Here is an 11,792-nt window from a genome sequence, read left to right as displayed (position 1 = left end):
GTTCCAGGGGGATCAGATCACTATTATGTCCTGAATGTATTACCTGTTCAGTGTGAACACTTGGCTCAAGAGCTGAAACCAGATTAAGGAGGTGTCTAAGTGGTACAGGATCCAAATTCTTGATGAGTGAAGGAAACAAGTCATGTATATACCGACTACAATGTTTCAACTACAAAACAGAAATACAGACAATAGTTAAAAATAATTGCCCTATATAAATCACTTGAGATGAAAAAGGTAATACAGCTTAAAATTTCAAGATATTAGTTAATGAACCAGTATTTTTAAGTTGGTAAAATAATAATTACCAAATATCATAAATGGCAGCGTAAAACATAATGAAAATAAAATCTGATTTAAATCTCTTAAAATAGTAATTACCAAATACAATAAATAGCAGTGCAAAACAGTAAAAATAAAATTTGACACAAATTTTATTTTAAAGCAAATTTTAGCCAAATAAATCATAAGCTTAATTTTCTAATCACAACAGAGAAGCCCATAATTAGTTCAAAATCTAAGTATAAAGAAGATGCCATTGAAATGTAGGTACATCATTAATATAAAAGCAAATTAAATACAAAATTAAAATGTAGGCAGTATAACTAAAAAGAGCCAATAAAATTTTGTAAATAAATAGATAAAATAAAGGTATTGTGCCCACCTATAACTAAAAAATATATACATATATATTTAAAATGTAGGCAATTAAAAATAAACTGCAATTCAGAGAGAACACAAGTAAAACATTTCAGATATACTATTTCCCTCATATTAACCATTTAAAAAGTATCTATATAACTTTTACTAGAGTACACAGTAGAAACCCTCTTAACACTCTACAATTAAAAAAAAAAGACAAGGAGAAAGACTCTTTCATTTTAATAAGCAGAAATAGCAAGTATGAGAAAAAATGTATTTGTAAAGATATAACTATTGGGCTAGGGTTATAGCTCACTTGCCTAGCATGTATGAGGCACTGGGTTCAATCATCAGCACCACAAAACAAGCAAGTAAATAAAATAAAGGCATTGTGTCCACCTACAACTTAAAAAACATTTTTTTAAGGTATGATTAGCCAGACTTGGTGGTGCACACCTGTAATTCGAGCAGCTTGGAAGGCTGAGGCAGGAGGTTCATGAGTTCAAAGCCAGCCTCAGCAAAAGCGAGGTGCAAAGCAGCTCAGTGACACCCTGTCTCTAAATCAAATACAAAATAGGGCTGGAGGGCTGGGGTTGTAGCTCAGTGGTACAGCGCTTGCCTCAAATGAGTGAGGCCCTGGGTTCAATCCTCAGCACCACATGAAAATAAGTAAATAAAAATATTGTGTCCATCTACAACTAAAAAAATATTTAAAAACAAAATAGGGCTGGGGATGTGGCTCAGTGGTGGAATGCCGAGTTCAATCCTGGGTTCCCCCCAATAAAAAAAGATATGACTAATAGAATCTTTTTCAACCATAAAACTGCTAACTGCTAAATCAAAAAATAAGAAATGTAAGACTGGACCAGTAATTACTAATTTAAGGGCTCTCAAAAGTAAAAAGATGAGGTTTCCTATTATTTTCAATACACAGAATGTTTATACAAGGAATGGATATGTATTTTGGTGGTAGAACACTCATCTACCATGTGTCAAGTCTTGTATTTGAACCATAGCACAACACACACACACACACACACACACAAGAAACTGTACAAAATTTTAGATTTTGAATCTTAAACAATGATTTTTATATTTCATGGATGTAAACCATATAAATTCTGCCTTCACTATCACAGAGTCAATATGTATTGTCTAATTCTGAAGGAGAAGGTGAAACTAGAGTAAGAAAATAATATTGGAGAAATTCTATGTTGATGAGACTTCTTTTGAACTACACTATTTCAATACCATTTACTAACACTTATATTTATCCATTAAAAAAAAAAGTGACATGGGATGTAGGTCAGTAGTAGAGTACTTCAATAGGATGCACAAGGCCTTAGGTTTCATCTTCAGCACTGTGAAGAGGAGAGGAAAAGAAAAGAGGAGGAAGAGAAGGGGAATAATGATGGCAATTTCAAACTACAAATACTGTTTGATTTCAAGAAGTAAAATATCAATTAAGTTCACCACTTTTATAAGCTTTATCTAAGAATGTGATTTTAACATCATTCTGGTTAACATTAGAATTAGACAATAGTTCATACTTGGTTTTGCCAATAAGCAATTATGATACACGTTTTCTACTGTGATAAAATATAGAATATAGATTTCTGTGCTCACTTCTGCAGCACATATCTGATTTTCTTCAAATTTAATTACTAAAAAAATGAGAATTCCATAAGAGCCTTAATTTTGATAATCAAATTTTACTGGTTAAGTGACAAGTTCCTTGAGAGAAAATTATGAAATTCTCTGGGGAAAAATAATATTAGGCCCTTTTAGATGGCTATATTATAAATGAAAATTCAAAAAGTACAGAAAAAAAAAATAGCATGCCTCTAATCCTAGTAAAGATGGAAGCATGAAGCTGGTTCACAAATCGTCTTCTATTAGTTATTGAGAAGAAAAGGACAACAGGGAGATGGCAGAACACAAAGTGCCAGGAATCCACCTCTCCATCTAGACAATAAATGAACAGCATAAACTGTCTAAGGCATTTTTTCAAGGACTCGAGTTAATCTGAACTCTTACACTAACAGAGAAAAGTTTGGTTGTTAAATTGCTGTAAAAGTTTGGTTGCTAAATTGCTGTCAATCTCCACTTTCAGTGACATAAATGCTATCCATTCCTCCCTAAGGGCAGGGAACTGTTTGGACATCAACAGTGTTTTCTGATGACCTTGCTGGAGCCAGAGTGGGAAATAAGGAACAGTCCTCCAAATATCTCTATTTGGTGAAGTACAGATACATAAGATGGCTACAACTGTTTAAAAAAAAAAAAAAGTGAAGTTAATATCACAAGATTTAAAGGAGCTGAAACTTATTTGGAGGACATTTAAAAAACAACTATATACACTGGTGAAACGACTATATACACTGGGCTACTGTGTATGCCCAGGGAGAGATACAGGCTTAGAAAAGATCTGAACATATCATAAGCTTTCATAATAGTCTGATCTATTAACAAAGTAAACCACTATATCAATTAAAAAGACCAAGACCTGAAATAGAAAGAAAATTTGATTTCAACACTTAAAACACTGCAAAGTTCAAATGGCCAGTTTTTAACTGAACTCTGCCCCTGCTCCCCCCCCCCAAAAAAAAAAAATCACAAGGGGGAAAAAAAAAAGCAAAGTATTATCCACTTGAGGAACAAAATGAATAAACAGAAAATGTATCTGAGAGCAGGTAGTTCACACCTGTAATCCCAGTTATTCAGGAGCTAAGGATAAGAAGACCAAAAGATCAAGGCCTACCTCAGCAACTTTCTGAAACCTGACTCAAAATTTTAAAAATAAAAAGAACTGTGGGCGTGGCTCATTGGAAAAGCAACCCTGGCTTTCATCTTCGGTATCACAAAAGGGGGAGGGAGGGGGGGTGGGATAAGTAAGTAAGTAAGTATGTAAGAGGGCACATCTGATGGACTTAGTACCTTAAGCATAGGTGTTTTTAAAGTCACCTATGTTAACAGTGTTCACAGAGCAAAGAGAAGGACAAAGACAGAAAACAAGTAAAATCATCAATAACATACAAAAATTTTATTTTTTAAAATATTTTTTAGTTATACATGAACAGAATATCTTTGTTTTCTTTATTTATTTTTATGTGATGCAGAGGATCGAAGCCAGTGCCTCACATGTGAGAGGCAAGCTCTCTGCCACTGAGCCACAACCCCATCCTGCTTACATAAATTTTAAAGAAAAAATAAGCTAGGCACAGCAGCACATGCCTCTAATTGCAGCAATCTGCAAGGGTGAGGCAGGAGGATCACAGGTTTGGGGCAGTTTTGGTAAGACACTATTTCAAAAAATAAACAATTACTGAGGTCAGTGGTAGAGTGCTCTTTAAAAAAGTTCCCAGTACAAGAGAGAGAAGGAGAAAGAAAATGGGAGGGGGGAATCTGGAGTGAAAAAGTACAACAACAAATGAAAAATCCACTAGAAGGGTTCATAAACAGCTCTGAACAAACAGAAGAAAGAATTGGCACACCTGAAAACAACTCAATAAGTCAGTGAGGTTCAGGAGATGAAGGAAAGAAAACAATCTATGGGATACACTGATGCAGACCAACTAACTCATTATAGGAACCCAAGGATAAAAAAGAGAAACACATAAAAAGAATACCTAAAGAAATAATACCCAAACCTGATGAAAGACATGAAACTATAAATACAAGAATTAAAATAAATTCCAAGTAGGAGTTTCAAAGTGACTCATCAATACACAATAAAACCAAACTTCCCAGAAGGCCAAAGGGGGAAGAGAAGCCACTCATAGTATATAAAATCTTCAGTAAGATTATCAGACAATTTCTCATAAAAACGTTGGAGGCCAGAAGGCAGTGAATTTATATATTCAGAATAAATATATAAAAATAAAATTTAAAAATACCTTTTTTTGAAATAAAAAAAGACCTTTCAACCAAAAATTATCTATTCAGAAAAACTGCCCTTCAAAATGAGAGAGATTATCAAAATCTAAGAAAAGCAAACACTAAAGGAGTTTGTTATCACCAGACCAGCCCTGTAAGAATTGCTAAAAGGATACCCTCATACTAAAGTGAAAGGAGGCTGAACAGTAAAAAAAGAAATAAAAATCTCTGATATAAATATTTAGGCAATTAGAAAAAATAGCATTATTACCATGGGCAGGAAAGAGGAGGAAACAAAGTACTAGGGATTGAAATAAAGCAAACTACGTTATATGTATATATGAATATGCCAAAATGTACCACAGTGTTATGTAGAAATATAATTTAATAAATAAGAAGCAAGCTTTATTATAATTTTGGTTTGTAATTCCACTTGTTTTCTACATTATTGAAATTATGAAGTAAAAAAAGAAACTAGTCTATGTTTTGGGAACACAATTACAAAACTGCAATCTGTAGCATCAATACAAAAATGGGGGATGGAGTCATATAGGAGCACAATTTTTATATAGCACAGAAGTTAAATTGGTGTAAATTCAAATTAGACATACCTTTAGGAGGTTAGGTGTAATCTCCATGTTAAACACAAAAATTAGTGAAAAGGGAATAAAAATGTTTCATTTAAAAAAGCAACTAAAAATTTCTTTAAAAAAATTACAAAGAATAAAGCAACTAAACAAAAAAACTAATAGGGGAAAAGGACAAAAGTGACTCTGTGACAAGCTGAAAACAAAAGGCAAAAAGACACAACTATCAGGATTTTTTTTAAATTTTTTATTTAAATTAGTTATACAGGACAGTAGAATGCAATGATGCACTTTGATATTTCACACATAGATGGGATATAATTTTTCATTTTTCTGAGAGTACATGTTACAGAATCATATTGGTCATGTCACATATATACATACAGTAATAATGTCCATTTCATTCTACTATCTTTCCTATCCCCACATCCCCTCCCCTCTCCTCTCCTCCCATTACTTCCCTCTACCTTATCTAAGGTAATGCTATTCTTCCCTAGTGCCCCCCCACACACATTATTGTGAATTAGCATCCACACATTAGAGAAAACATTCGGCCTCTAGTTTTGTGGGATTGGCTTATTTCACTTAGCATGATAATCTCCAATTCCAACCATTTACTGGCAAATGCCATAATTTTACTTTTTTAAAGCTGAGTAATATCCCATTGATTATATATACCATATTTTCTTTATCCATTCATCTATTCAGGGACACCTAGGTTGGTTCCACAGTCTAGCTGTTGTGAATTGAGCTGCTATAAACATTGATTTGGCTGCATCACTAATAGTATGCTGATTTTATGTCCTTTGGGTAAAAACCAAGGAGTGGGATAGATGGGTCACATCGTGGTTCCATTCCCAATTTTCTGAGGAATCTCCATACTGCTTTCCAATTTGAAGTCCTACCAGCAATGCATGAGTGTACCCTTTTCACCACATCCTCAACAACATTTATTGTTGCAGTAATTATTTTTAAAGCATTCAATCAAAAGACAGATCAGCAGAATGGATTAAAAAATATGCTTCAACTACTATACAGAGGTTCACTTTATATCCAATGATACAAATAATGTGAAAGCAAAAGGATGTAATGAAATACTCCATGCAAAAAGTGAGCAAATGCAAACTCAGCTGGCTATACTAACATCAAGTAAGATGGAATTTAAACATTAAAACAGTTTTAAGAGCCCGTCGCGGTGGTGCACGCCTATAATCTCAAATGATCTGAAGGCTGAGACAGGAGGATCACAAGTTCCAAGCTAGCCTCAGCAACCTTGAGGTGCTAGGCAACTCAGTGAGACCATGTCTCTAAATAAAATACAAAAAAGGGCTGGAGGTGTGGCTCAGTGGTTGAGTGCCCCTAATTTCAATTCCTGGTAACCCCTCTGCCAGAAAAAAACTGTTATAAGAAAAATGGAATTCACTTTGATCTAAAAATCTCTCTTGGGTACATATCCAAAATAATATACAGGGGGCTGGGGATGTGGTTCAAGCGGTAGCAGGCTCGCCTAGCATGCGTGCGGCCCGGGTTCGATCCTCAGCACCACATACAAACAAAGATGTTGTGTCCGCCAAAAACTAAAAAAAATACTAAAATTTTTTTTCTCTCTCTCCCTCTCACTCTCTTTAAAAAAAAAAAAATAATAATAATAATAATAATATACAGGACCTCAAAGAGACACTTGCACTCCCACAATCACTGGAATATTATTCACAATAATCAAGATGTGGAAGAAATCAAAACATCAAAAAAATGAATGAGGCTGGCACTCAATGGTAGAGCACTTGCTAGGCACATGGGTTCAATTCTCAGCACCACATAAAATGAAATAAAATAAAAGTATTGTGACAAGCTGAAGCTAAAAATATTTTTAAATGAATAACAATTGTGTACAATGAAACAAAATGCATTCTGCTGTCATATATACCTAATTAAAATTAATTAATTAATTTAAAAAAGAATGAATAAACAAAATGAGTTGAATACATAAAAAAGAATCTTATTCAGCCTTATAAAGAAAAAAATCTTATCACACGGTACAATATGGATATATCTTGAGGAGACTACACTGTGTTAAGTAAAGCAAATCACAAAAGCACAAATGTAGTATGGTTCAAAATCACAGAAACAAAAAAGTAGAAAGGAGAGTTACCTGGGGGTACATGGAGGGAGAAATAAGAAGGAACTATTCAGTGGGCATAGAGTTTCTGTTTTATAATATGAAAAAGTTGAAAAAGTTCTAGAGATCTGTTACACAACAATGTGAATATACTTCACAAACTGAATTGTACAATTTTTAAGCAAAATTTTAAAAAATTTTAAGAAATTATCAAAGACAAAAAGATTTTATTAATAAAAGGTTCAATACAAGAAAATATAACAGTTGTAACCATTACGAAGCAACAATAGAAATAAAAAGAGAAATATAATAAAACAATGGTATTTCTAATAGAAATAAAAGAGAAAATAAGGAAGGCAGACAAATAAGAAACAGAAGACTTAAACAACACAATAAACTAAATAAACCAAACACACAGACAGAACACCCCATGCTACAACAGGAGAAAATATATTATCTTTACCACATGGGACAGTCTTCAAGAGAGACTATGTTAGATCAAAAATTGGAGGGAAAAAAAAAAAGCTATCATACAAAACTTTTTCACCCACAGGAAGACAAATCTAAAAAGCAATATCAAAAAGAAAACTGGAAAATATGTAGACATTAAGCAATAAAAACAAATCACAAGAAGAAATCACAAGGCAAACTAGAAAACACTTAGATGAATTAAATAAAAACACAAGGTGGGGTCAGGGGCTGGGGTTGTGGCTCAGCGGTAGAGCACCCGCCTCACACCTGTGAGACCCTGGGTTTGACCCTTAATACCACATAAAAATAAATAGGTGAAATAAAGTTATTGTGTCCAACTACAACTAAAATACAAATATTAAAAAAAAAAAAAAAAAACACGAAAATAACAGGATGCAGAGAAAGCAATGCTCAGAGGATTTGTTTTATTTTGGGTGGTGCTAGGGATTAAACCCATGAATGGCCTCATGCTTAGTAGGTAAGCACTCCACAACTGAGTTATACTACCAGTCCCTTAGAGGGAAATGTATAACTATAAATCTTAGTTCATATTTACAAATGCAAAGCTATATTAAAAATAAAAGATCTCTCTGGGACCGGGGATATGGTTTAAGTAGTAGCGCGCTAACCTGGCATGTGTGAGTCACTGGGTTCGATCCTCAGCACCACATAAATATGAAATAAATATATAAAAAAGATAAATAAAGATCTCAAATGAACAACAAAACTTTTAAACATGGAGAACTAAAAAACAAAATAAATCCAAAGACAGCAGAAGGAAGGGAATAAGAATTAGAGAAGTTAAAAAATAGGAAATAGAAGACCAAATGGAGGTGGGGATAGGATCCAACAAAACAAAAATGGGTTCTTCTAAAAGATAAAAGATTTAAAAGATGACAAACATTTAGGTATATTTACTTAAAAAAAAAAAAAAAAAACAGAGAAAGGCTGGGGACATAGCTCAATTGGTAGAGTGCTTGCCTTACATGCAACAAGGCCCTGGGTTCAACCCCCAACACCACAAAAAGAAAAGGGGGAAAAAAAAAAAAAACGTCAATACAACTGGAACTTAAAATATTACTACTAAACTTATAGATATAACCAAAGATTTACCCCTAAAATCAAAACAAAACAAAACAAAACAACCCATATTCATGAATGCTACTTATCTGTTCTGAGATATTTGGCAAAAATAAAAAAAAAAAAAAGGCATCCAAATTAGAGAGAAATATGCAAAAACATCCCTATTTGTAAATGACATATATAATCATATATACACATACAGAAAACTCAAAAAATTCACAAGAAAGCTATACAGCTGTGAACCAAATTCAGTTTCAAGATTCAAGATCAATATGAAAAATTAGCTGTTTCTACAAATCAGTAATGAATAATACAAAAAGGAAATTAAGAAAGCATAATAGCATGGCTGAGCATGGTGGCACAGGTACTCCTTAGACTGAGGCAAGAAGATTTGAAGTTTGAAGCCACCCTCAGCAAGAGGCTGTCTCAAACATTAAAAAATAATCAAAAGTAAGACACAGGCACACAAGAAACACATTATCAAATTTCAGTAACTGCAAAAAAGAAAAGCATTTTACAAAATTGAACATCACAGCTGGGCATGGTGGCACATACCTATAATCCCAGAGATTCAGAAGGTTTGGCAAGAAGATGAAAAGTTTGACACTAACTTAGCAAGAACCTAACCAACTAAGCAACAAGACCCTATCACAAAAAAAAATTTTTAAAAGGGGAGAGGGATGTGATTCAGTGGTTAAGCGCCCCTGGGTTCAAATCTAGGTACAAAAAGGGAGAAAAAAACAACATCTATTGAGGATTTTTAACAAACAATTTTTTTTAAAGGGTAGAAAAGGGGTTGGGGATGTAGTTCAGTAGTAGAGCACTTCCCTAAATGTGTAAGGCCCTGGGTTCAATCTCTAGTACTACCAGCACCAAAAAAGAAAAAAAAAAAGTAGAAAAGAAATTTATCCAACATAAGAAAGTTCATATTTACAGCTACCATCATAATCAGTAGGTACAAACTAAGTTTTTCTTTCCTTTAAGATCCTAGACAAAGAAAGAGTGCCCAATCCTACCACTTCTATTCAACTTAGAATAGAAAATCCCAGCTATTAGACAAAAATTAAAAGGCATCCAAATCAGAAAGGGAGAAGAAAAATATCTATTTGCAGATTATGTTCTGTATGTGTGTGCATGCGTGCGTGCATGCGTGTGTGTGTGTGTGTGTGTGTGTAATATATGAATGACAATGCTTAAGATCAAAAAAAAAAAAAAAAATCCCAGCAACTCAGAAGAGGCTGAGGTAGAAAGACTAAAAGAGTTCAAAGCCAGCCACAGCAACTTAGCAAAAAGGGGGTGATGGGGCTCTGTAGTTAAGCAGCCCTGGGTTCAATCCCTGTATCAAAAAAGAAAGTTAAGGGCTGGGGATATGGCTCAAGCAGTAGCGCACTCGCCTGGCATGCGTGCAGCCCGGGTTCGATCCTCAGCACCACATACAAACAAAGATGTTGTGTCTGCCAAAAACTAAAAAAAATAAAATATTAAAAAAAAAAAAAAAGAAAGAAAGTTAAGACTGCAAACTATGAATCTGAATCTGATTAGGGGTTAATTTCCAACACATATTAAGCAACTCAAACAATTCAACATCAAAAAAACAAATAATGCATTCTGCTGTGATATATAACAAATTTAAATTTAAAAAAAAAGCAAATAAATTTTAAATGGGTAATTTTAATAGCTGCATGCACCCAATAAGCCCAGTGGCTCGGGAGGCTAAGACAAGAAAACTGAGTTCAAAGCCAGCCTCAGCAACTTAGTAAGGCACTTAGCAACTCAGCAAGACCCTGTCTCTAAATAAAATATAAAAAAAGGGCTGGGGATGTGGCTCATGGTTGAACACCCCTGCGTTCAATCCTTAATACAAAAAAAAAAAAAAAGACTTAATATAATTTTCTCAAAAAGAGACATACAAATAGGCAAGTGTGAATACACAGTGCTCAATACAACTTATCATCAGCAAATACATTCAAAACACATGAGATATTACTTCACCCCTTATAATGGCTATCACCTAAAAGGCAAAAGATAACAAGGGCTGGTGAGGACATTGGGGGGAAAAGGATCCCTTGTACACTGTTGCTGGAAATATAAATTCATATAACCGCTATGGAAAATAATACAGCAATATGGAAGTTGCTCAAAACCTAAAATAGAATTTACTTACAATTCAGCAATCCTACTTCTGGAATACATTCCCAAAGAAAACAAACCAATCATCTCAAAGAGATATCTACACTCCCATATTTATCACAGCATTATTCAAAATAACCAAAATATGAAAACAACCTTTTCTTTCCACAGGTGAATGGCTAAACAAAATGTGCTATACATAAATATACATACATGTAGGAATAGTATGGATTCAGCCTTTAAGGAGATGAAATCCTTCATTTTCAACAACATTGATGACCCCTGAGGACATTACCATATGAGAAATAAGACCACTGGCCAGGCACAGTGGTACACATCTATAATTCCAGGTATTTCAGAGGCATAGACAGGAGGACCACAAAGTTTGAGTCCACCTTAGGCAACTTAGTGAGACCCTGTCTCAAAACAGAAAGGCCTGGAGACATAGGTCTTTGGTACAGTGCTGGGCTAGCATGCATTTAATCCCTAGTACCACATTAAAAGAAAAGACAGCAGGGATTGAGGTTGTGGCTCAGTGGTAGCACACTCATCTGGCATGTGTGAGGCACTGGGTTCGATCCTCAACACCACATAAAAATAAATTAATTAATTAAATAAAGGTTACAAAAAAAAAAAGACAACAGACACAGAAAGACAAATACTGTATTACCTCACTTACATACACACTAGAAACATCAAAATCCTAGCAACAGAGGGCTGGGGTTGTGGTTCAGAGGAAGAGCGCTTGCTTAGCATGCGTGAGGCACTGGGTTCGATCCTCAGCCCCACATAAAACTAAAAAAAAAATAAAGGTATTGAGTTCACCTACAACTGAAAAATAAATGTAAATATATATATATATATATATATATATATATATATAT

At 34.1% G+C, this 11,792-nt stretch overlaps 1 protein-coding gene across 6 annotated transcripts in view; it reads right to left on the bottom strand.

Moving 5' to 3' along the window:
• Positions 1-11,792, bottom strand: part of Usp34 (ubiquitin specific peptidase 34) — a 221,689-nt gene that overhangs the window by 137,642 nt on the left and 72,255 nt on the right. For all 6 annotated transcript variants that reach the window (XM_015479634.2, XM_048804265.1, XM_048804260.1 and 3 more), the window contains one exon: positions 44-169. In XM_015479634.2, coding sequence (XP_015335120.2) covers positions 44-169 — 126 coding nt within the window. The remainder of the gene's footprint in view (positions 1-43; positions 170-11,792) is intronic.

The sequence above is a fragment of the Marmota marmota genome, unplaced genomic scaffold (genome assembly GCF_001458135.2).
Source record: "Marmota marmota marmota unplaced genomic scaffold, marMar, whole genome shotgun sequence".
In the NCBI taxonomy this organism is placed as follows: domain Eukaryota; kingdom Metazoa; phylum Chordata; class Mammalia; order Rodentia; family Sciuridae; genus Marmota; species Marmota marmota.
Note: the sequence above shows the minus strand (reverse complement) of the source record. Positions and strands in the feature narration are given on the sequence as shown.